Consider the following 27,664-nt stretch of genomic DNA (forward strand, 5'->3'; position numbering starts at 1 on the left):
GCAAGTGATTTGTGCATGACGATAATGGTATACCACGAACAAATCCAAGAACACCCGACAAGACTAATCTACAGCTATACTCACTGGCAGAAGATGTATTAAAATCCAATAACTGCACAAAGAAATATGATGAAGAAGAGTCACTCCGAATTTAATTAGTCCAGCAGCCAGGTTTCAAAGCAATAGGGAAAACAATTTTAGAACACAATTTATAAAGTCAACATTGGAACAGTCAACTGGTATTCTTTTGTAACCCAACATTCAGAAAGAATGAGGAGAATTTACATTGTAATTCAGAACACTAGCTCTAGTCAACTGGACAGTGTCAGTGAGCATGTTGGACGGATATAACAGTGATTGTCTATTGGTTTTCAGTATCTTGTTGAATTTGTGTTGAATCTGACTGCAAAAATACAAAAAAAAACAAAAACAAAAAACAAACAAACAGTTGGTTAAATTATATAAGATAAAGAAAACCGATTCATAACACAACAAAAATGTTAACATTTAAAAAAAAGACAACATTTTATATGGTAATAAAAAAATGTAAAAGGTCTCCATTGATGTCTATACATTGTAATTGTAAACCAGACATGCCCCGTCTATAACAGCATGCATGGATCTGGTTTGTGGAGACCAGGCAACAAAAATAAGTAAAAGGGAATCAACAACACTTTTACAAAATTTATCTTTACACAACACTATCAAACTAAATCTCACTTATATACAATAGAAAAAAAGCTTTGAATTCTTCTCCCAAACAGGTGTAGAATGATGACTGGAATACTGGCATTGGAGTGGCTGTTAAACACACAGAAAGACAGAAAACTTTGCCCAGACTGAATCTGATCTACAACAGACCTCGATTCTAGCAACAGGCCTTCAGAAAGCAACAGACACAACAGTAAACAATGGTTTCAAAAGTACATGGATTAAAAAAGTGAATCAAAGATAATATACTTTATTTTAAGGAACAATAGAAAGTTTATAATTCTCCTTTTAACAATGCTCTGATGACGTGGCAGATCCTCTCAGGTTAAAGTTTGTAGTTACTGCTGTGGAAAGGCTAAATGGCCCTGTTCTGTTGTGGTGAGGTACTACATGTCCGTACCTTTAGTCACTGTGAGTTGCCTCCCTCTGAACCGTCCTCTGTATTCTGAAGGCAATCAGGTGAGTTTATCCTTTGTTCTATTACAAATGCAAAGTACCCCCTATGCAATATTCTTGATTGCATTCTCATTCAGCCTCTCCATGTAGTTCCTAAGATCCTTGGAGTCCCCAAGCTCTATGTCCGGACAAACCCATTTGATCTCACTGGTCTGCACCAGTGCTAAGGGGCTGAGCACAGGACAGCCATTACTGGCCTTGACATTGGAAAAGGTTGTAAACTTGACTCTTTTTCTCTTCGTCGTGGGAGAGTTCATGGACTCATTCTTATGATCCTTCCCACTGGAGCCACACCCTGCGCTGGCAGTGCGATGTAAACCCCCGTTTAGGAGCTGGCTTCCCTCCTCCAGGGTCCCACCCAACTCATCCTGCTGCAGACAGAGGCCCTCCTCTTGACCCAACCACACCCAGTCATGGGCGTGGGGCATGGTCTCCGGTGTCTCAATGGACAGCTGTTTGCTTCGGTATTTATAGGCATATGAAATGCAGTTAATGAGAAAGACCATGATGGCCAAGCAGAAGACGCCAAGCAGAGCGTACATGCCAATCTCCAGGTCTGTGAGACCTCTGGTGCGTGATGGTAGTAAGTCGTCAGTGCTGTGGCTGTGTGGCTGCTCAGCCTGGTCTGGATACTCTGGGAAGTCACTGGGGACCCGGGCTCCACTGTCTGCTGACAGGCGGCCCCCATTAGGCCTCCCAGGGGCCTGGCCCCTCATGGTTGTAGTTCCACGGTTGATTAACCCAGTTTCCATGTCAGAAATGGAGCCTCCGTAATAAGGTGGCTCAGGCCTTGTTCGCCTCTCCCCAGGCTGTCTGTACTCCTCAGACAGGCCCAACCTCACCTGAATATTGGCCATGCCAGTCCCCAGGACAGTGCTGCGCTTTCCCTTCTGACACTGCTTAGAGAGACTCATCTCGACTCGGACCAGTAAACCCTGACCCTGTCCTTTGGCCACAATGCTGGGCCACTTCCAGGCCTCTGTCTGCTGAACGGTCACCACCTTCTGGTCCAGAGAGGTGGCCGACAGAGTAAAGTGAGCAGGGTTGTAATTGTCCAGAGGAGTCATGGAGCCATCACTGAGCTGCAGCCAAGCACTGATGAAGGACTCCTAAAACACAGGCACACAAAGGAAACAGATCTGAGCACAACAGCCCTCACCCAGTTTGCAAATGATGCTCAAAATAACATAATTTGCAAATTTTCTCATATGCATAAGAATGACTCGAAATGTGCAACAGGTTAGAAGCAGAGCATCTTAATTACAGTCGACTGCCTTATAGAAACAATTGGATAAATAGACTGAATATAAGTTCATTCTTCTGTCTCCGGGGAGAAAGAGTAGCCTTACTCATTTACAATTATAATGAACATGAACAGAAATGCTCAGCGTTGGTTATGCAAATCAAGAAAGTAGCTTCTTGAAACCAAATCATTACAGAGGAGAAATTACTATTATTATCATTGGATTCATAAACTCCAATCAAACCTCCTCATTACGTACACAGATACTGATGAGAGATTGACCTGAGCAGCGACAAATTTCTTCTGGAGTTTCAGAATAATGTATAACAATAAATACAAAGATGATTGGGGTTAGTACCTGCTTGAGCGTCTCAATCACCTCCTGTGTTGTAGCCGTGGCAACGATGGCTCTGTTGCTGCCGGGGCTGAGCTGCAGAGACAGAGAGAGCCCAGAGACCAGCTGTACTCCTAGCTCTGTCACACTGACTTTATCATCCACCACCCGGACTGTGCGCTCACCCAGGACCAAAGACGTCAGAGGCGACAGCACCTGTAAAACAGTTGAAAAGGTTGTATTTACAGAATATTGCATAATACTATGCCTCACAACACAATAATATGGTTAAAAAAGTCATGTAGACACAACAATCATTTATCCTTGGTTTAGAGTTTGGTTAATAACTGATTCACTCCTCAGTCAGTCAAATTTATTGATGACTGATGACTGCCAACATAATACACAATAATAGTGACACATTCATTCAGTCACTGTGGGTGAGGTGTCTTGCTCACAGGCACAACTACTCTACGCAATTCCAGCACAAGGAATAGAGCTGTGCCAAATACATCACCTTTATCAGAAACAAGGGGGCTTATATCTTGGCCCTTAAATTAGTCTTAAACAGGGGAAATACTTTATGCTGTATGTTGATTTATGCTGTGAAAATGTATGTCATGTGAGGATATTACAACCTTTTAAGTTTGAATGCACATTTTGCATTTGTAACCAAACCTTACGGAGCTGGATTAAATATCTCGGTAAACAGACTTGCTTCACCCATCTACATTATGCATTCATTGCTGTTAAAGCATGTTGGTAGAAAATAATAAACTGCTCCTATAAAATACAAACTCGCACTATCTATTTTCTGCATGTCAAAATATTTCAAAGATACAGCGCACCGTTTCTTCCACTTTACAATTTTTTGTGTGTTATATTTAACCGACTTAAATAAGAAAGTTTATGCTAAATAGTTTATATTAGGACTCTGCAAACCTACAAATAGTGCACCTCCTTAAATTGCCAGAGGTGAAAACATGTAAATAGTTGCCATCCTGTTATGAACCACGAATCCCTCCCATCCACTCCAATTAAGCCAGCAGTCTGTCCCGCAGACTCCCCCACATGGACGCGTTTACCAGCCATAATCAACTGCCAGACCCCATCACGGCCTCATTTGTACAACCCTCTTCTCTCTTCCCTTTTAGTCTACCTCTTTCTTCTTTCCGCTTCCCACACAGCCATAGTTGCATCTTTAAATATAACCCAGCACCTTGGATGCAGTAAAATGTCCTTGTTATTTAAATATAAAAACTACATGCACGTTGTGAGTAGATACACTACCCAAGAGAGTGTCTTTTCTCACAAAGGTGAAAGTGCTGTATCTGATCTTTACAGTCTTACACTTTACTTTAAATTGTTTGCAAACTTCTGCCTCACATCTTAATAAATTACTGCAATGAGTTTATAAATGCTTTTTACACATTTAAGAGGCAGAGATGGGGTTTCACAGTAATGCAACAACTAGTATGCTAACAGCACACTTCCTGGTCCACACATTAAAAAAAAGGTTTATAATTAGATGGAGAAGGCATCGTCTCACTTTGAGCTGCTTTTACTATCTGTAGTGGATTAAGACCAAGTTTGTTTAAATACAATAATAAAATAATAAATAAATAAAGTATGCTCTGCCACTTTAAATACAGCCCTACATCTTAAAGGTCTTTGTTACTCTGCATGTATGTCATGTTGATATACTGAACAAAGGAGTTTCTTTTCTCACAAAAGTTGATAAGTATGGGGGCTTTTAATTAGTTTGTGTTTGGCAAAAAATGGATTAAACCTAATCACAGCAGCACATTTTGTTTGTTCTTCTCAGCGAGCCCTGGTGAACTGCTGAAAGGACTGAACTTTCCCCAAAACCAGAGCATGCCAGAATTGTGTTTGAGAGTACAGCGTCTGCACACACAGCCCCTCTCCTCACTGCTGCTGCATAAATTCTTCCATCTGAACAATCACAACTTCCAACTAAAGGAACTGAGAATCCTAATCACTGGCAGGAAAACAGTGTGGTTGCTTCATATCAGACCTTTGAAGTATTTTTATGATCTTACTAGTTATTTGACCAAAACTACATTCACAAGAGTAAACAAAACAGCTTACTCATTGCCTTCTCTTTTCTGCTATGGTACACATAAATCTTTAATATTCTTTTAAACATAAAATATTTCATTCACTAATAAATACTTTGGCTAAAGTATACTTGTATTAACCATGTATGTGTGCATGTGATAGAAAGATATGATATGGTTTGTTTTGGTCTGTTGACCAATAATATAATGTAAAACAACGTAACAGTAATGGTACATGGAGTTAATTCATGCTTCCCATACTCTGTAAGTAAGTACAGCTGCCCTTGGATAGACTGATGGAAGTGAGGCTGCCAGTCACTCTCACACACCACATCCATTCTAGGCAGTGTGGGTTAACAATTTACAATGCTGCCCCATTTTAATGTGTTGGTGTTTAATGCCATACCTTGGAACATCCCACACAAAGTAATAGCATCTCCATAGAGAAAAGCAGGTGGAAAACTCTCCACCATAAACATTACATAATGCAAAGAGAAATGTATAATTGTTTGTGGTGCTAGAATTATTTACAATTTGCAGAAAACTAACTTAAACCCTGGTAAAGCTTTTAAAACTATTATTCTTGCCAACAGAGTGAAATTGTCAAACTCTGGAAAATAAACCATGTAATGCTATTGCTTGGGGGGAATGTGTGCGGTCACGTAGCACTGGCCTGGAGAGATTTGGACAGGAATCATAGCAGTGGACTCTGACAGCTCAGAATAGACCGGGGCAGTCTGGGGAGGCTTTAATTGCCCTCTGGAGGTGGGCTGAAGCACCTGCAAACTGGTGTGAGAGAGAGGGACCGCCGGCCGCACGTCCACTGCAGGAATCTCTCCCCTCTCCTAGGGTATGGGCTTTGCACGCTCTGTAATGGGGTTGAGGTGAGACATGACACTTTGGAAAATTGGACAAAGGACTTCAACAGGGGTTAGGGGAAGAGATCTGACTAGTCCAGATGAATCAAAAGAATAAGCATGACATTTCAGAAAGAGTAAAGGGTAGAGGATCCAGACTGGAGGAGCAGACTGTGTGGAAACAGGCACATGTGGGAGCGGAACACATCCGTCTCAAGAACGTTGGATGTTGGAAAGGGACAATTGGTCATGTTTAATTTATCTATAATAACACTAATAAAAAACAAACAAACAACAAAACACTGCAATCTTGAGCATATTACCACTTATATATGGCATTGGTGTATAGTCAAAACAGCATTTCTTGCTAGAACGCTTGCCACTATTTAGTGCAAGGGTTTATAGATGACATTTAAATAAATTAATTTTAAAGCTAAATATTGCTATATGAATTATATAAAAAACATATTTAGTTATACATAACTAATTTAACTTTGTTGGCTGAATTAGGTTTTAATTGATATTTGGAGTAAAAAAATCAGCATTACTTTCCATCAGCATTGCAGAAGCCAGAAGCTTCAGTTAAGTCTGTTGTGAACATATAAACAAATTGCTGCCTCTTTACCTAACCTTTGACACACTTGTGGTCAATTGTTAAGGAAAATATTCCAGAAAAAGAGAACTGATTGTAACCCTGCTTTGTTAGTCTATTATTGAACCTCTCACGACTGAATACTCTCTCTTTAAACTGTGTTGTCATTCCCCTCACGAGTTAACCTTTTAACAGAGCAGGGCAACACAAAGTGGCATGAAAACAACCCTGACATTTTCAGAGCAAGTACTTGGATGTCAAATCATTAAAAACTATTCAACTAGAGTAATTAACATTTCGATTGTTCATTAATTTGGAGAGAAGTCTTCTTGACTCTCCCCTTTGAGAAGAAAAAGTAGGTTATGTGTTTTTGGCTACCCATTCATGTTTCACTGATTGTTATTCTTGTGCAAAACCTGGATATCAGTAACTTTGTGCCAAAATGGGTCCACGTTGGAAAAGTTAGTTTATCTTTCAAAAGCTATCACCATTTTAACTTTCTAATGAACAAGGTACAGAGCTAGTGCGAGTGAATACAGCCCATACCAACAGTCTTTAACCAATAGAAATCAAAAGCACTGGAATCACTCTTTTCTAAGCAAATTTAAGATTTTGATGTTTCATCCCTGACAATATTTTCAATCCGCCTACACCGACTGAAGAAAAATTCATTTCAAAGCCCCTCAAATACACCTGTCTTTAGTTGAAAGCCTGTCACATTTGGGTTCATTTATCCCTTTCCAGTGCTGTGATGTCAAACCTTGATTCATTTCCTTTGATCTGACCAGTGACACTGCTAACAGCACTCTATAAACACAGAATCTGTCTCAGCTCTGGACTGCACACATCTCTGGCCATAAACCACCATTATGATTCCAGGCCATTACTTTAACAGCGTGTTGCTCTGTCTTGTAAATGCCAAATTTACGTTCACTGGCGGAGGGAGCGTACTGGCAGTAGAGACGCTCAGGTGGAGGGCTGGATAAACAGAATCCTCCTGGTGTCTGTGTGGAAAGCCGAGAGGAGGTAGAGGCCTTTATTGGAGTACATGGCACGTAGGCATGTAGCTCGGTCAGTGCATGATCCACTAAGTGTTTGTGTCGGGCTGCAATCAATGGCTGCTTTTGTAACGCTCTCTTTTCACTGGTTGAACAACGGTACATTGCACCGAATTCTCCAGCTCTGTCTATGCACACAGCTGCTTGTAAAAAACAAGTATTTTACTATGACAGTTTTGTATCTTGTTATCTCATTCAGGTGTGCAATAAATTTAAATATTGAAGAAAAGTAATTTAGTAGCTCAATGTGTGGAGCACGGTACAGGATGTCATAATGAAGTTTACACTAGTCTAAACCCTAAAAAAATAGTGTATGTTCAGAAGGGCATCTGGTGTAAATCTGCCAAATTAGTATCCAATTGCAAAGGAAACGGGAAAAGGTGACAGTAAACATATTAAAATACTGTATAATTAAATATTTAAATTGGTAAAATTGTGATTACTGGGTAGTTCTTAAAGTGACTGCAGCTCTTGGATACAGACAGCACACAGCAGTCTCATTTTGACCCTAATTAATAAAGCATTTTTCCTTCACAAATCAGGAAGTGCACACTAGTAGAAAAAATTTCGCCCCCCCCTGAAAAAATAAAATAAATTAAATGATATAATGGAATTTAATTAAATATCAAATAGAAAAATTAAATTAAATAAACATCAAATGCATAAATTAAAATTAAATAAATATCAAAATAATACATTAAAATTAAATAAATATCAAATTAAAACAAGTAATTTAGCAATTTGGTACACCACCTTACATTATGCTCGGTGCTCGCTGGTTTAAGTGACATTCACAAAGTGGATGATTGTTGGCAATATTTGGCACGTTTATGCTGAAAAAACTCCAGCGTCTTATCAGCGTGACTGAGGTGTAATGAGGCGCCTTAACTTATTTGGCTTCATACTCTCCGCTGCCAACATTTTCAGACACAGCAGACACCGGTCTGTCCTCGTGTCCCACCGGAGTCACGGTGAAGCCAAGTGCTAAATACGCTTCATCAGACTTCCTCGTCTTATTTTTTGGGTGACTTTACCTCCGTCTATATCCGCCTTTCTTTTCATCCCTGGTAAAATGTTTTCCATAGCGTCTCTTTAGCAAAAGTGTTTCTTGTTCACTGCCCTGTGTCACGATCTGTTCGCTCTCTCCTGCTCTTTGCTGTGCGCGCGCTGCGTACAGTCCTACAGTGTCATACGAGGAGTCATACACGCCCCCCCCCCCGGCTTCTCGCCCCACTATTTGAGAGCCACTGTATTACACTATGGGGGTAAAGGAAAAAAAGGAAAGTAAAATAATTTAGTTATCATGAATTCTGGGTAGTAATTCATTGCTGGAATATATTTGTACTTCATTGCATGTATGATAAATGAAACTTGAATACAAAAATTAACTTAAATTTTTCTCATCTTTTTACCTTGACTTTGGTGCTACCAGAGTTCATCCCAATTAAGACGTTGCCGTCCGTCAGCTGAGCCACACTTGGCTGGTCCACTCTCAGGAAGTCCTTGACAAGCTGTGTGACCTCTACTTGCCAATCAGAGCCAAGCAGGAAGTGTGGCTGTCCCGGGCCGTCCTCTTCTGCCCCTCTGCTGTCTGCGGCTGCAGCCTCTGCCACAAAGTGAGTGAGCACCCGCACGCTGGTGCTCTGGTACTGTGGCACACAGCCGCCCTCCGCCCTGTCTGCTGCCTCTTCCTCCTGGTCATCTGTCACACGCTCATATCTGATGCCATTCACACCGAGAGGAACAAGAGGACACTGGGTAAAACAAGGCCACTGCAACGGAAGCCATTATTACTTTGTTGGTGCTTTAAGTTTGTGCAATATTTAAGGAACTGTATGTACAATTTTGATTTGAAATTTCATAAACGTGACCCATCTGTATCCCCAGATATGAGGTAAACATGATCAAATCTAGCTCTTACTGATAAAAATTCTAATGCTAATTTATTTATTATAAATACAAAAACCTTGGACAAGTTGTTATATATAATCAGAACAATTATCCAATCAGAAAGCAGAATTTGTTGAAACGAGTCTCTTACTTGGGTTGTCAGTTTCAATGCTTAAATCCAGCTGGGTTAATCCTAAACGGACTCTCTGATCTCTTCACTACCTAAATCCCCGCACCTGCAGCCAATCATGAGTCAGTCCTATGGTGCGGCCACTGAGTGAATCAAAACGTTCTGAGCGTTCACATGAGACCATTCCATATACAGAGAAACATTAACAGCACAGGCCACATACCAGCATACTCTACTTTAAGATAAGATTAGAAAAAACAATAGATTTATTGGAATCATTTAGGGAATTGGTGATTTAAAATAGCAAATGAAAGGATAATGTTGTTTTGTTAGTAAATTGTAAGTTAAATATTATTAAATATCAAAACTAGAATTTACAGATATGGGTAGCAGAAATAGTTAAATTATGCATCAAACATAATTACAGAAAGTGTTTTTGTCCTAAATCACCTTATTATTTTGCTCTGTGACGTGATTTTCAACCCCTTTAACGGCTCTAATGGTTATAAAGTGTCTATTTATTTATTACAGACTGGCTCTGACCTGACCCCTGGAAAGTCACATTTTAAAAACGCATTAAAGCCGTTTACAAACTGCTACCTCTCCTCCTTTTCATTTCTTTCAAAGGGCAACATTTCACAGGATGTCTGTAGATTTTCAGCTAAAAGCAAACACACAAAAGATATCAATCAAGAACCATTAGCTGTTCCCTGATCGGACAGTTCAGCATTGTTATTTGAATGTTTTCCCTCCGATTAGGTACACTGCTTTCTTGACTAGGAAGAGCAATCTCACTTCTGAAAGCAATTTAAGATCTAAAGTTTCAGCTTGTTTCTCTTGTTGTATTAGTGTCCGTTTTGTACTGGCTACTGCTAAAATTATATATTTTTTTTTATAACACCACACTGCACTTTTCATACATCCTCTAGTACCGATAAGTAGTGAGATGGTGTGAGCTGTGGGTGTACACAACAATGCTCTTGATTATGTTCTGACAAATAACCACACTTCTTTCTTTGTATCCCCTAGTCTTCCCAGTAGTTCTGTGGCCATCCCAGACTCCATCTCTCTCATTCATTTCTAACCCAACTTCTATGTGATGTATTTTTCAGCTCCACTCTCGCCCTCACCTTTCTTCTTCTCAGCACTGCACTGCTCAGCACAGTCAGCTGGCTGCAGGGACTGACACTGACAGCCTCTATTAGGTTTAATGAGGCATGGCCGCTCAGGCAGAAAAACAGGCTGACAGGTTAACATGCTGTGGCCCAATGGCTTGGCTTAGTTCCTAACCTCTGTTCCCTCCCCCTCTCCCTGGCCCTTAGTCCACACCAGAGAAGGGACGCCAATTCTGCCCCCATCATGACTAAGGTGACATTAGTGACGGGGGCACAACAGAGGAACATGTCACGCATGTATCAGGGAGGGACAGGTCGACCAAGGTGTCCCACTGTAATGAGTGGGCTAATGGTTCTGAGTGAAGGCTGCACACTATTGGACTATAGTGATGACAGGGCATTTTTATATTTTCACATAGTTGATCTTTTGTCAATTTGTTGTCAAAGAGAAACCGGATATTAAAAGACTCGATTTGTTTGCCTTGATAAATTGGAGCGTCTGTGCACGAGTCTATGTGATGCAGCAGTGACAAGGCATTAGTGGGTATTAGTGTTAGAGTGCCCCCGTGTGGGATGTGGGTCATAGCAACACACTTTCAATGATGTCACTCTATTACATGCGTCACATTCTAGTCTCTGGGTGGACAATGAATATTTTAATGGTGCACTGTGCAACTGTTGTGGTGGGGGGACTGCCACCTGCTCGTCTCTGTGAAGATTTTTTTTTCCTGAAATGTTTCACAGTATGGTATTAAAGTTTTCCATCTCTATAAAGATGGCAGGTGATTCTGTTAGGCTGAACTACAGGTCAGATATGGAGAGGTGATCCCACTTACAAGTAAGAATGTTTTTGAAGATATTAAAACAAGATATAAGAGTTTAATGCCATTCTGTTGAATCTCCATGAGAAAAGTCCATGTTGCAGAACTTCCACCACAAAGTTACATAGATCTCATAATGTCTTTTGCATCTGTTGCTTGCTGTTTAGCCCACTGAGAAAGTTAGAAATTGCAGGTATTGTATATTCCGTTTCAAAAAGTTAAAGATTTTTGAATGCTATCTAGATTCAAGACTTTTACCCAACCCTTCTATGCTAAGATACAAATTGAATTCAAGGTACAGTGAATGCATGTTAGGTGAAGGTGGCATCTTTACCTTCTGCTGCCCAGTGAAACAGGCACTCTCCAGCCCTTGATCTGACTGAGCTCAGGGTCAGCCACGTCAACGACCAGGGGGAGGCGGGGTATCCACACACTCATCTGCAGCTGGGTGCTCAGGAAACTGTATGTGAAGTTTAGAAACACCTTACGACTCCCACGGCTCTCCTTTCCATTCACGTAAACATAGTCGCAGCGCTCTGACACCTGGGGGAAAAAAATATTACAATTATTAGGGACAACTACTCTATCGTAGGCAGCTATTTTTCTAATCAATCCTTATTTTTTGCCTGTCCAAATTAGGATATCTGTTTACGTTTAAAGGGCATAACTTTTCAGGTGGATGGTCTACTGCCTGCTTTGCCTAAAATGTTCCACAGTATGGGAATTAAACATATACACATCCATGGAGACAATCATGTGGCACCTGTATGACAAGCTACAGATCAGATCTATGGAGAGGTGACTGTTCAAACTGAGAATACATGTTTTTAAAGGTATTACACCTTTAATGAAATGACTGCTAGATAAATTATGTTAAATTCTACACTGTGGAACATTTCAGGCAAGGTTCCAACAACTCCATGGAGACAAGCAGGTGACAGATAGCATACCAGAAAGTTTACAAGTGCACCTTAAAGGTTTAGGTTGACAAATTGAAATGTGAAAAGATACTAAAGAAATATGCAAAGAAATAAAAAAAAACAAAAAACAAAAATGTACTACTACTGTTACTACTCCCCTATCACTACTACCTACTACTAGTTCAACTTTTGTTTCTTTGAATTTGTATTTGAAAACATCAGAGGAAGAATTAAATAAATTAGTCCAGACCAACTTAATTTAGCTATCAAAGCCGTTTGAACTAGACCATGTCCAAACACAAAAGACACATTTTCATTATCTCTATCCCTGTATATATTTAGTCAATTTTGTCTTGTGAAGCTGGAGGGAAGACAGGCTTTGACCTCAATGCAACTCACGGCATTTAGTCTGCTCATTCAGTGTGCAAATGCAACTTTAATGTGCGCGTGTCCTGTCTGTTTAAAGTGTGCGTGCGGGATGACTTTAGTCCAACTTAACAGATGGTGCTGAGGAGAGACAGACCTGCCTCTCCCAACCCCACAGCATAATACAAGCTCAGAGTAAACACTGATTGGCTCTCCACAGTACAACTTTACTTCCATTTTCAGATGGGAGTCCAACAGTGACAAATGATACAGCATGTACATCAGAAGCATCTGTCACTATCTTGAAAGCACCAGAATTTCCCAATCAAATGTTCTTTTTTCCCTTTTGCTCAGTGCAGGCCTATTTAACAAGCTGTTGCCGAATTATGTTTGTAATCAGAGGATTTAATTCAAATTCAACTTCCGATAAACTCATGTTAGTGACTGGCTGTGTACTCCTAATTTACACACTTGTCCACTTTCGGCAAGTTGGCATTTGGGGTGATGATCAAACTAACTTAATGTCTGCCACTTTTTCTGATATAATGATTTGGACGTTTTTTAAAGAGGAACTATGAAATCCTTGTCAGCTCAAAAACAGCACTGTATATTAGAGCTGTGCAAGGAACTGTGCGCAATATTCTCATGGTAAATTTCACATGAGCTACCTGTGCTCCCAGATGTAAACGGGTAAATGGTCAAATTTCTCTTGCTGGTAACAATTGCAATTTTGTTTATAAAAAACTTTTGAGATGATATCCCATTTATTTATGTCATGATTTGGTGTTGGTTCTCCGGAGTATCCAATGAACCTCAGCATTGAAACTGCGTTGCCAGTTGCCTGACATTGCTTATGTTCTGGGCATTTATGTTGAAACACATTTTTATTTGGATAAGGATTAATTAATATGAGGAAAAAGAAGAATTGTGATAAATTGTGATACATTCTTGTCATATCCCCCAGCCTTATCTGACAAATACATTACTGATCCTTCTAAACACAGGAGAAGAGACTGCCAGAAGGATACAAAGTCAGCTCTGTGGTGCATCTTTAACTGAGAAACTTTGTGCATGGAATTGTGCAAAATCAATAGACACAACTGAATTTTAATCAGGATGACTGGCTGCACTCTGTTGATTGGTTAGTGCTTTTTGGAGTGGGTGGCGCTTGTGGAACTGAGATATCACCAGAGATCACTCATACAAGCCTTAATTACACAGAACCTCTTCAGGCATGTTTTAAATGATGAATTACAACATGGTACGAAGATTAAAAACTGAATTTTACATAATTCAGAGGGTTATGACAGTGTGCCTCCAAATAGAACGTGCAAATTTGTCATCAACTGATTATGTCAAGAAATGGCTCGATAGATCATGTGTTAAATGGTTCGTTAAATAGAGGCGTGAGGGTGATTGCATAAGTTAGCACCTATTTTACGTCATGCATTATATTACATTGCATTAAAAGGTACTACATTTTGCTAGTTGTGTAATTGGTTGGTTACAGTGATGATACTATCATGGTGGTTTAAGGTCAGTCATTTCATAATTTAAATGGGTTATGTTTATTCACAATGGCAGAATGCTCATGTTGATGTTTTGCAACTGAAAGCACACACATAAAAAGTACCACGCTCAACCTTCAGGGAAAATCCAAACAGCAGGTTACTGAAAAGAGCTGAGCTGAAGTGGAACAGCAAGAGGCCTGTGGCAGAGCAGTAAATATGGTGGTTATAGAGGGGGGCTTATGCAGTATACCTAGTATCTAAAGTGAATGGTATCTCCAAGTTAAAGAGGACATTATGCAAAAGTTAAATGAGTTCTTATAACAATGTTCGCTCATCATTAGCGTGGTAGACTGGCATTTTGATTTATGAATAAATCAAAATGTTGTGTAATCCTGGAGTAATCCTCCATCCGTCTTCTTCCATTTATCCAGATCCAGGTCACGGGGGCAGCAGTCTAAGCAGGGACTCCCAGCCTTCCCTCTCCCCATACACGTCCTCCAGCTCCTCCGGTGGGACCACAAGGTGTTCCCAGGCCAGCCGGCCTCCTTCTGGTGGGACATGTCCGGAACATGAGGGAAGGGAACAGGTGCCCGAGCCACCTCAGCTGGCTCCTCTCAACGTGGAGGAGCAGTGGCTCTACTCCGAGCTCCTCCCATGTGACTGAGCTCCTCACCCTATCTCTCGCTGGAGAGGAAAGTCATTTCAGCCGCTTGTATCCGCGATCTTGTCCTTTCGGTCATTACCCAGAGCTCATGGCCATAGGTGAGGGTAGGAACATAGATTGACCAGTAAATCGAGAGCTTTGCCTTTTGACCCAGCTCCTTCTTCACCACAACAGACCAATACAGCGACTGCATCACTGTCAACGCTGCACCGATCCGTCTGTCAATCTCACGCTCCATCCTTCCCTTTATTGTGAACAAGATCCTGAGATACTAGAAATTCTGTCCATAAATACAATGAATGGAACCGGTGACAAAGGGCAGCCCTGGCGGAGTTCAACATGCACTGGAAACTGGAGCCTTACTGCCAGCAATGTGAACACAGCTCCTGCTCTGGTCATACAGGGACCGGACAGCCCTTAGCAAAAGGCCCCGAATCCCATACTCCTGGAGCACAACCCCCCAAAGGACACCACGGGGTATGCGGTCGAAGGCCTTCTCCAGATCCACAAAACACATGTGGACTGGTTGGGCAAACTCCCATGAACCCTCGAGCACTCGATGGAGAGTATAGAGCTGGTCCAGTGTTCTGCGACCTGAACAAAAACCACACTGCCTCTCCTGAATTCAAGGTTCGACTATTGGTCGGATTCTCCTCTCCAGTACCCTGGAATAGACCTTAAGAAAGGCTGTAACTGGAACACACCCTCCGGTCTCACATCTTATACAGAGGGCCCACCACCCTGGTCTGCCAGTCCAGTCCTGCCCAAAATACCTCTATATGTAGGGTTCTAAAATGTCATCCATCTTTTTTTCAAAAGAGGTGGGTTGGACACGGGCAGCAGCAGATGTGACATACATAGAGATAATTGTAGTTCTGTTACCTAGCAACCATAATGTTAACAAAGGATAAAACTTTAATTAAAGACAAATAAAAATAGATTAAGTCAATGTTTAATACATCAGAACAATGCCTTCCTTGCAGATACATTCTTTATTTTGGATGGAATATGTTGATGAGCTTGATGAGGTATTCCATTTTAGAATCACTCAGTTACTCTCAGTTTTTTCCACAAACGACACTATTGTAAATATTTATGACAGGTAGTATCCCACCGAACCAAATCATTAATATAAATATGCACTTAAAGCCATTTTAGGACAATATTGTCCTTTACAATGAACAAAATGTAAAATAATTATCCACATACCAAAAAATAGGTTTCATCAGTTAAATTCACTTGGTTCTGTAAGGACTGGAGGAAGATGTAACCTAGAAAAAAACATTGCTTTGGCACAGACTGCACAACACTGTCACCATATAATGTAAATAGGATCAGGCCTGACATGTCTCATTAAAGCTTTAAGTTAGTGTAATCATTACATTAGTCTAAAGACATGGGTGCAGTGACTCACAACACGACATTGTTTCTATGACAGACATATTAAGTAATCAGTCAGACAGTTGTCGCAGTGGGCAGAAATGTACCTTTGTAATGAACACTGCAATATGCATTCTCTCGACTTGTACAGACGGATTTAGACAATTTGCAACAATATAGCCTCTAGGCATTTTTATTACTATCGCATTGTGTATTTTTTCATTATCTCTTAAAATAGCATGTTTAGCCCAACACAGTATGGCCTTCTCGCCGTATCCACGTGTCAGTATTGTGTAAATATTGTTTCCTTGTGAGCTTCTGAACTGGAATGATAATTTGTGTGATTTTTTGTTACAAAAGATGAGGTACTTGAAAGATGAATAGGTAGCGTTCACCTTCTAGAATTTTATTAGGTCCTAATTTCAGATGGAGGACAGGTTTTGATATCTTCATTTCGAGATTCCCTGTTTTTGAAAGAAATATTCAAATTTATAATCCACACAGGTTGAACCAAATATTAAATTTTATAATTTTGTGAGTAACTGAGAAAAACTGAACATATAATGTAAAAAAAAAAAGTGTGGACAGTAGTGAGGCTAACATGGAGACCCCCATCTACATCTTACCCGCTAAATATCATTACTTGTTTGGGACTGCCTCCACAAACTTCCCATATTAATCTTATTCCTTAAAGTCTGTTCAACTGACATACAGAGTTGAATGATGCCACCACTTTTGAAACCCAATGTGAAAAATGATTTCACTTTCATTTATTCATGTTGAGAGGAGACATTCAACTTTGAGCCAGTTTTCATGTTGGCCCATTAGACAGTTAAAGAGCAAACTCCACTATTGAAAAGTTACCTGTCCTCCAGCTAAGTTTTAAAGTATAAGGATTGATGTGAGATCATGTGAAGGCAATCTATTATAAGTGAAAGGCCAATGGATAAGAAGGGAAGAATGTTTACAGAGTTTGTCAATTGGAACTTCAACTTCACAACTAAAATTATACATTTTATATAACCATTTAACATTGTTTATAATTACTGTAAGATTATGCATCAGGTAATTTTCCTCAGTGCATAAAAATATCTACCGCGAACAAGCTTGTAATTGGCTTGTAATCCACCAACTTCAGCAATCAACAGGTTTTCTCATTTGACCATATTTTTGCATAGCTGTTAAAAGCTGGAACAATTTTAATGCAATCTAAACTGGAAAATACATCTAAACACCCACAATGTTCATCTGCAGAAAAAAAAACAAAAAACAGTTGCCTTCTCAAAACAATTTTTATTTCAGCAAAATATTTAGTGAAAAGAATTGTTAGTGGATGGGCAGGGGAGCATGCAGCCAAGGTCAGCGTCACTGTGTGGGGTACGTTTGCGGATAATTAAACCCTCCGAGATCCGAGCTTCTATCAGATCTGCATGGAGTCCACACGCACACACACTCGCTCCACAACACTAGCTCTTATCACCATTCTCTCACACAATCCAAAACAAGTTCATAATATTCTTTGCTGCGTGTTTCCTTTTGCCTAATTTGCTATGGACATGCTGGAAGACAGACATCATTAGGGAAAGCAAAATGATCCAGTATTATATTTGCGAACAAGAGCTATGTGTGATGATAACACATTGAATTTTAACATTTGGACAAAGACAATCGGATTCAGTTAAGTTAATTTATTTCAATTGTTTGCTTCATTGTGCATAATGAAGGGGTTTCAGATGGCAGCCTGTAGTGATTAATTGAGAAGGGGCAAGTACAAAGCTGATTACAAATCCTCGCAATTTTTTTTTGTGAATGGATAAATAACGTATAATAATAATCTTTGTCTTGAATCAATATTTGTTTGAGCATTTGTTGAATTTCAATTTGGATATTTATCCAGATTGGGAACCATATCAAGAAGCACAGCATTGGAGAAGCTGTGACCCAATCATCTCCATCAAAATGTGCCCTTTGTCAAAGCCAACATAATAACAGAGCAATAAAAAAAAAAAAAATACAAAAAAAAATACAAAATACCTGCTAAATGTAGTACCAGTATTTGCTTGATCAGTCTAGATTAAACATGACTTTACTAAATCCATCTTGTTTGTTTTTATGCTGTGGCACATGTGAGTTTTTGAGAATTTAGTACACAGCCGTGGAAAAGGGTAGGTGATGGCCTCGAATGTGGGGCAAAACAGGATAAAAAAAAAAAAAAAATCAGGGTAGTTCTGTACACTATTGTACAGTTTAAATCTGGAAAACCATTAGAACATGATTATTTATTTGTATCATACACACAGAGACACACACACACACACACACACATATATATATACACATATCTGTAATAGGTAAGCAGCTTGGTGTGAAGAAATGAACTGTGGAAGCATCTATCCATCTTCATCCGGCAGCAGTCTAAGCAAGGACTCCCAGACTTCCCTCACCCCAGACACGTCCTCAAGCTCCTCCGGTGGGACCCCAAGACGCTCCCAGGCCAGCCGAGAGACATAGTCCCTCCAGTGTGTCCAGGCCCATGTCGCTCTTTCGGGCTGAGCCCGACTGGGCCCCGTGGAGAAGGTCCCGGCCACCAGGCACTCGCACCCACCCCAGGCCTGGCTCCAGGGTGGGGCCCCGGTAATGCCAGTCCGGGCAACGTATCTGACCTTGATGCATTGCTCATCATGAAAGGCTTCTGAACTGCCCTTAGTCTGACCCGTCCCCCTGGACCTGTTTGCCATGGTTAACCCTACCAGGGGCAAGAAGCCCCCAACAACATAGCTCCCAGGACCACACGGGGGTCCTAGTGAATGACCTGCTCAGAGCTGGGACCAAAGTAACAAAGGCTACCATCAGTAACACACTACACAAACTCAAATCCTGCAGAAATCTGACTCAAATCCTGCAGTACCTGACATGTGCCCCTGCTTAAGGCAGTACATGTCCAAGCCCGTCTGAAGTTTGCTAGAGAGCATTTGGATGATCCAGAAGAGGATTGGGAGAATGTCATATGGTCAGATGAAACCCAAAAAGAACTTTTTGGTAAAAACTTAACTTGTCGTGTTTGGAGGAGAAAGAATGCTGAGTTGCATCCAAAGAACATCATACCTATTGTGAAGCATGAGGGTGGAAAGATCATGATTTGGGGATGTTTTTCTGCAAAGGGACCAGGACCACTGATCCATGTAAAGGAAAGAATGAATAGGGCCATGTATCGTGAGATTTTGAGTGAAAACCTACTTCCATCAGAAAGGAATGTGGCTGGGTCTTTCAGCATGAAAATGATCCCAAACGCATCACCCGGGCAACAAAAGAGTGTCTTCATAAGAAGCATTTCAAGGTCCCTGAGTGCCCTTGCCTGTCTCCAGATCTCAACTCCATTAAAAAAAAAATCTTTGGAGGGAGTTGAAAGTCCGTGTTGTCCAGCGACAGCCCCAAAACATCACTGCTCTAGAGGAGATCTGCACGGGGGAATGGGCCAAACTACCAGCAACAGTGTGTGAGAACCTTATGGAGACAGAAAATGTTTGACCTGCAGCAAGTGACATGTCCCCCTTAAATAAGCTAAATTTAAAACACAATTAAGATTCAAGCAAATATTTATAAACTAGCCAACAAAGGGTATATAACAAAGTATTGAGATGAACAATACTTATGTTTAACCATAATTTGTTTTTTTCTCATTTTGTCTCTTATAGTTGACATGTACCTATGATAAAATCTACAGGGAGAACTTCCACAATTGGTGGCTGACTAAATACTTTTTTGCCCCACTGTATGTGTGTGTGTGTGTACATATATCTATATCTATCTATCTATCTATCTATCTATCTATCTATCTATCTATCTATCTATCTATCTATCTATCTATCTATCTATCTATCTATCTATCTATCTATCTATATAATTACTAATATCAATGAACAATGTACCATGTATCACAGGATACATGTCTAGTGTGTGGCCCTAAAAGAATAGTATATTCCCTGTAAGACAGCAGTGAATAGCAAGTCTTTACCCTCAGAGCAATAACTGAAGCGTGCTCAAAGTTAGCACAAAAATCCATGCTGCTGTCTGCTTCAATCTGTGCTCACTGTTATATGGCCGAGGCAGGAGCATGTCAGGTTAGCACAAAATCAGGAACGCTCCCAGACTAGTGGAGTTTGTCTTCTCCAGACTGCCTTCAGATTTCTTCTCCTCACGCACTGGATTAGCTTTTAATATGCCTCAGTCATCTATTCTTCAAGTGTATTCTAACTTTAGTGTGCCGTGTCCCCTTAACTTTGCAGTACTTTTTAAATAAGCTGCCCTTTAATATATTCTTTTTTGTGTTTTTGTTGTGGAGCCTGGCAAGCCAAATCCAATCAGTTTCTTAGTTGAATAAAGATAAGCTAAATCATCTTTCCATTTCAAACTAAATCTAAAATGGATGCTTTCTTGTGATGTGGTTTCACAAGATTAAAGGTTGCATAAATTGGGTTATTCTTTAAAGGGCACATATTATTTAATTATCTTTTAATTGTGTTTTAATTGTGTAATCCTGTACTGTCCAGCATCTGGGGCTTGTGTGCTCAGAAAATGTCCCCTACCCCCATCTCCGCCCAGTTCCATACTCTAACATTTAGTCAGGTCACAGATATTACAGGAAGTGAACATTTTCCAGTCAAATAACGATGTTACTGATCACAATTTATTTTTATATAGCACTTTTCCACCTTCAAGGCATTCAAAGCACTTTAGATCAAGGAACCGCTCCCATTCAAACACCAGTGTACGCAGACATTGGGGTGGGGGAGTGGGGGGTGTTTTGCTAAAGACACAACAATAACATTTATCTGTGGAAGCTGCAATCACATCACCAACCTGTGGGTCAGTGGATTTGACCACTCTACCAATGATGTTTATGTCAAGGGTAGGATTCGAACCGCCAACCTTTCAGATCGGTGGACAAATACTACCAACTGAACTGTCGTCCCATGTTAAAGATGTGCTTTTATTTTGTGCTTGTGATAGCAATTATCCAAACATAAACCAGAATGAGCTTCTCACTCTGGGTTGCCAGATTCACTAAAATCAGTTTGCAATAAGCCTGAAATGGTTCTAAAGATATGATGCACCCCAAGTATATGACGGCTAATGGCATTTCAGAATCATTTGTGATTGTATTGTTTTTAATTAAACCAGCAGGATGTTGTAGCCATTAGGCTACTTTATTTTGTGAACATGTGCCATTGTTAATCAAATGAGAAGGGTTCTAATGGTTTTTAACTACCATCAATACCTGTACTCATTCACTGTACTTAAACACCCTTGCACCACTTAACTGCTGACCTGAACAGGCAGTAACAAAGAGAAAAGTTAAAATAATCATCACATGCAAAACAGATGCTCCGACACATGGCCCACTGACCTTGATAACCTGTTCATCTGTGGATTTGCATTCCACTGCCTCTGTAACGTCTGATACAGCCCCGTCTGTTCCCACAGTGACCACCTTTACTGGCACGGCTACTGTCCGCCCAGTGAGGACTGCTGTATTCAGGATCTCCGTGTCCTAAAAAAGAGAGAGACAAATCAAATGTATTTAAGCGGCACGGTCAACCTGCTGGTATAAAAGGGAGTTTTGAATTACTGTAAAGGGACTCATTGAGAAGTCATTGGGGTAAAACTTGCACTGTGATAACATTGAAACAAATAGCACAAATGGCATTTTAACAACTGATAATTGTGTGTACAACAGATGGCAAATACATTAAAATCACAGACAGGCTTTAAAATAAAATTAACATTTTAAAGGCAAAGGCCATGTGCTCGATTTTTCCCATGTATTTGAGCAAAATATGTCTAAATTTAATCTTGAAATAAGTGTGCTACATGCTGTTTGCATTTAATTGAAAGCATTTTATTGTCCGATAATCAGGAATTGTGCATTAGCATACTAGTTGTTGTTGGCTTTCATGCTTCATAGCAAAACTCTGCACTGGTCTTGTAAAAAGTGCTTGTAAAGTCCTGGGGAATAATTAGGATGTTCAGAAGGCATAATGTAAGTGAGGAATAACTTTGGATGACTGCAAACCGTTCAAAATTAACAAGTTGCAGCACCGTTTAAGGCAAACTGGCAGAAAACCATGAACCAGGGGACCTCTGTAGAATACCATAGGTCTATGTTGAACCAAAAATCACATACAAATTTTATAGATTTGCAACAAAGGCTTTCTTGGGCAGAGCAGCTGATGCTAAGGTCGGAAGTAACAACCACATATGTGCAATACACCTTTTTTTAGTGTCCTTTAAAGCTATAAAGACATTTTGTGGTGTGCTCTGCTTCAAAATTGTACATCATCTTCTTGTAACATTTTGAGATAATTTAACTTTCTGAAGGGGTTTTGCATTAGCACAAAGTCATGGAAGTGACAAACTGTTGCTATTTTAACTCTAGCACCCCACCCACTAGAAAAGAGAATGCCTTATAGAAGAGCAGATAAAAAGAGCAATTAAGACAACATCTGTTAATCCTTGCTGCGTGTTACTTTTAGTACGGATTTATCTTTACGCAGAAGCCTGTTCAACACAGCTTAGTTTCAATAAAAGATTAGTAAGAGGCCTCACCCTTTCAAAGTGGTCTCCAGGCACGCTTTATTCATCAAAACCTGTCTGTGCGTTTCCACACACTCATGTTCTTTGGAAGAAAAATGCATTTAACTCAACTGGAGATAAATGAATCCCCAGACCATTGCACTACAGTCATTCTTTCCTTCATCATGACGGTGTTTCTATATTTTTATATCTAATGTCAGATTGTCAGCAAATTCCCATCAATAAAAAGTTTGACAATATGAATTTTGAATCTTACTGTCAAATTTGAACCAATATTAGCAAAAGCAAACCAAGACTTCTCCCAAAAAACATTAAATTTAATTGGAAAAAAAGATTATTCTTCATCATATTCTAATTGCTGTACTAAGACCTTAATGTAGGTTTTATTACAAAGTCACATCTGAGTGGTCCACTTAAGAATCACACTGAATAAACAAATGATGCTGAGAAGGGAGAATTCAAGTCACTAATTAAGTGCTGCAGTTCACAGAAAAACACCGCAAAAGGAAAAAAAAAAAAAAATATATATATATATATACTTTACTTTACTTTACTGTCCCCGGGGAGAGATTCCTTTCCACATATACAGAGCACGTCTGACATACACACAGATAAACACCAAATATCACAGTCACATAAACACATTACAAAAACAGACATTATGCCTCAGCGGGGCCTGTTGTTTAAAAAGGCAATGGCTGCTGGGATCAGGCTTCTACCGAACCGTGCCCTCCTGCACCTGATCGCCCTATACCTCCATCCTGAGGGCAGAGGGATTAGATGGTCCTGGAGGGGGTGAGTGGAGTCCTGTGTTATGGCGAGTGCAAAGCGTCCAATAGCCCGATTATTTAGATCTGTGAGATTGGGTGTGGAAAGTCCTAGGATTTTAGCAGCTGTGTTACTTTAATGAGTTTGGTCCGGTTTTTAACAGTAAGCATGTTATAGAAGCAGGTGGAACAGTACAGTAGGATGGGCTGAATGATGGATTTATACAACAGTAATAACAGGTGTGGAGAAACAGAGTCCTTTGAGTTTTCTTATTACTGATAGTCTTTGTTGACTTCTTTTATGAATGTCCGTGATGTGATGTTTAAATGCAAATGTGTTGTCAATTGTGACGCCAAGATACTTAAAACTGTCCACTGTCTCTACTGTTTGATTGTTGATGATGATGGATTGCTGTGATTGGAGGGGGTTGGAGATCAGTTCCTTTGTTTTACTGACGTTGAGGTGCAGATGGTTATCAGTGCACCACTGGGTGAAGTGGGTGAGTGTGTCCATGTAATCCAAGACAGAGGTGTTGTCACTGAGCAGGGCCAGAACAGCAGTGTCGTCATATATATATATATATATATATATATATATATATATATATATATATATATATATATATATATATATATATATATATATATATGAAAGCAAAGCAATGGAATAAACACTGTCAAAGTACTTTCACCTTTTAATGAGGCAGAAAGTTACCTAAAATGCTGTGCTAAATTCACAGCTAAAGAAGTTTAAGGTATGTGGTAGGGCTGCACAAAAAAAAAGATTAAATCCTTTAATCAAATTTTAATGCCTGCACTCACACTTGTACAACTGAACTGAGCCACATCACATGGCACTCTTTGTCATTCATGTTGCTGTCGTTTTACCAGAGAAAATAAGTCCAGTGGCATGAAATATCTCTTAAACAGTGAGGCCAATATGAGTCCTGCTGTGACACGCTCCAGGATTAAACAACAATGTAGAGGAGTGAGGACAACAGGAAACAGGAGTGAGGACAACAGGAAACATTTTTCATTCACTTTTTCCTCTTATCCGCTATCCTCTCCATGCACAAGACAGGGCTCGTAAACATAAATCTTGCTTGTGCCGTGCTTTGGCCCACCTCCTCCGACCAGGCCAAAGTCCCACTCACACTAGACAATCGTACCACATATTAGGGACTATTCGTGCTTGGGCCTGGTTCGATTAGACTAGTGTGAGGTCGCCCTTAGAGTTACAAATACAAAGAGCACATCACTTCTCAGAGAAAAGCAGAGGAGTTTAGCACAGGGCCAGAGTGGCCTTTGAAATCAGTGACGTCAAATTAAATGTTGTGAAAGTGCAAATTGCGTCTTTTTACCCCCAAATGAGTTAAATATCATCCCTTCCTAATACAGCATTGAAGTAAAATCACATTCTTTAGCTGCTTTTAGTTAAAAGAAACTTACCACAACAGCTTGAATTTAAACAATTATACATCTTTATGTTTTGACAATTTTCTGTATTTTGCAGAAAATGTTTAGTAGAGAAAAAACTGAAAATATATATATATATTTTTAGAAATAATTGTCCATTTTATTTTCAGCCATATGTGGCAAACTAAATATGTATCGTTTAAGTAATGATGGTTGATATTTTTTTAGATTCACCTTAAAGGGCACATATGCAAAATCAGCGTCCTCATCATTAGTTTCTCAAAGTTTAATTTAATTTATTCATGCATGTTTGTGTAATCCTGTATTGTCCTACATTTGAGGCTTGAGTGGTCAGAAATTCACCAACAGTCTTCACCCACCCCCTCTCTCCACCCACTGCTCTGTACTGACTTGTGATTATTTGTCAAATTAAGACTTAGAGCCAGTAGGGTTCAAAAACACAGCCATGTAAAAGACAATTCACTGCTTGCTACGATGAAAAGCCACTATGAAGAGGCAGGTCTTCTCAGTTCTGCAGTTTTTTAGTCACATTTCAATCAGTTTAAAATCAATATTGCAATGACAAAAAATGTAAAAAAAAATATCAACTTACAGTATAGTTCAATAATAAATGCCTAAAAGCATAATACACCTTCAAGACTTAACACATAAAATCTGACCACAACCACTTAGCACATTGAACTGCAACGCTGGGAAGTACCTGAAATACATGGAGTACTTAAAAAAAATAAAAAAAAATAAATAAAGAGTGAGTGGAGAGGGGGTGAGCATACGAGTATTGGTTGAAGATTGGTGTAACAGGTATACAAACTTCAAACTCCAGCCTGCAGCCAGGTGTTTGTAATCTGTATCTGAACTCATTGCAGCTTAAACTCCTTGTGGTTGTAAAAGTAAAGCTGACCAAGCTAGCTCAAGTGATTCACAACCTAAAAAACAATTATAATTTTTTCCATTGCAATCCACCCACACCTGTCGGGTCTTAAACTGGCCCACTAAAAGCCCACACAGAGCAAGATCGACTCTATTGTAAACCCTAATTCATACATAACTGCAGATAAATGGGAGTCCCTGAATGGCTGTGTAATTGTCTGTCCAGTGCAGAGTATTATATTCTACCAACCCACACACGTGCACCAACTGTACGTCCAAAAAACTATGAAGCATGACTCGGGCCTCATCTTATCGAAACAGCGTCTCATTGGTGAGCGGAGACCGAAGAGGAGAGGAGGGACAATCGATAAAAGACCATTACGCTCTTATGTGCAGTGGGTCCAAGGGTGGCTGATACACGCGGCCATGTGGATGAGTGATGGGGAAGAGTCAGACAAGCAAGAGCAGGCTGTATAGACTGAAGGGGACAGTTGGGCGCATTTAAAAACTCAAGGACACTAGGATGGTTCCACGATAGGAGAAAACAGAATAGTCAGATGATAGATGACACTTTTACATGAAAAAACAAAACACCATGATGATTATTTTAATCAGAATCTGGAATATGTTTTGTTGCCATTATCAGTGAACAGACTAGGAAGTAAGAACTTGCTTTGGCATTATGATGTAACATAAAACAATGAATAAAAAAGTAAATATACGGTATGATAGAACAAAAACACAAATAAGGGCATGCATTAGAAATAACATGCTTTGACTGAATATATACAAAATATACAGTATGGACAGAACAACAGTGCAACATTTTCAGTGCAAGTAGATTAATTAAGGTTCAAGTAAGTTAAAATGACAAATGTTATAAAGTATTAAAAATCAGGATGCAATCATTTCAAATTGTCAATGATCGGCTTGGGGCTTTTTAATCAAGCCAATGCTCAGTGAGTAAAAACATTGTTTGCAGCAGAGTATAGACTGTAGAGAGAAAAATAATAATTTTTAATTTAAATGGCACTGATTAAAATTGTGTTTGTTTATATTCAGGAATATTTATATATATATACACACATATATATATATATATACACACACACATATATATATATATACACACACACACATATATATATATATATATATATATATATATATATATATATATATATATATATATATATATATAATTGAATTAAAGAATGTGGTTACAAAATAAAAATGATGGATGGTTGCCTCGCTAAGCCTAATCCCAAGTAAATTCCTGGTAAGGTCACTGAACAGGGCAGGATTTTATTACATTTTTTTGTTGAAGAAAAATTTGTTTCTGATTTCATAACTGTGTAGGGATATGAACAGAGTCTGATTCCAAGGTTTTTTCTTCTAAAATATGCACGGTATCAACAAATCCTGAACAAGATCCTGCATGATACAGGAGAAGGGTCCTTAGACTGAAACAATGCTCTGGTCAGACTACAGCAGTGGTAATGGAGTAAACCATAATCCCTTTAAACACTGTAAAACATACTTCCAAATCTACAAAAGTAAACCAATAAATATCAAGTATGAGTATAATAGAGTAATTGTAGAAGAATAGTTTAACCTAAACATGTTAAGTGTTATCTTGTTTTAAATTCAGCCCAACTTTCCACTCAATCAGTCCTTTATACATGGCTATTCTGACTCACATGTACCATCTGCTCTTCCATTTAAGTCAACCTGAAGCCAGCTTGAGTTACTATAGGCCTAATTGTCTCTGCCATCTACATTACATGGTCAATTTACCTGCACTGCCGTTAGTCATTATTTAAAGAACAATACCCATTAGTGGATTTTAGCACCATCCCGTGTGCCTGGC

At 39.5% G+C, this 27,664-nt stretch overlaps 2 protein-coding genes across 2 annotated transcripts in view; one reads left to right on the top strand and one right to left on the bottom strand.

Annotated features, from left to right (window-relative positions):
• LOC117379502 (WD40 repeat-containing protein SMU1) overlaps nucleotides 1-27,664 on the top strand; it is a 218,067-nt gene that overhangs the window by 148,230 nt on the left and 42,173 nt on the right. The window lies entirely within an intron of this gene.
• The window catches only part of si:dkey-112m2.1 (transmembrane protein 132C), a 167,379-nt gene continuing 139,841 nt past the window's right edge, over nucleotides 127-27,664 (bottom strand). The window contains exons 6-10 of the mRNA XM_033976328.2: nucleotides 21,534-21,677; nucleotides 11,620-11,828; nucleotides 8,742-9,048; nucleotides 2,769-2,960; nucleotides 127-2,276 (exon numbers count right to left, since the gene is read on the bottom strand). Of these exons, the coding sequence (XP_033832219.1) occupies nucleotides 1,212-2,276; nucleotides 2,769-2,960; nucleotides 8,742-9,048; nucleotides 11,620-11,828; nucleotides 21,534-21,677 (1,917 nt within the window). The 3' untranslated portion in view covers nucleotides 127-1,211. The remainder of the gene's footprint in view (nucleotides 2,277-2,768; nucleotides 2,961-8,741; nucleotides 9,049-11,619; nucleotides 11,829-21,533; nucleotides 21,678-27,664) is intronic.

The sequence above is a fragment of the Periophthalmus magnuspinnatus genome, chromosome 12 (genome assembly GCF_009829125.3).
Source record: "Periophthalmus magnuspinnatus isolate fPerMag1 chromosome 12, fPerMag1.2.pri, whole genome shotgun sequence".
NCBI classification, from domain to species: domain Eukaryota; kingdom Metazoa; phylum Chordata; class Actinopteri; order Gobiiformes; family Gobiidae; genus Periophthalmus; species Periophthalmus magnuspinnatus.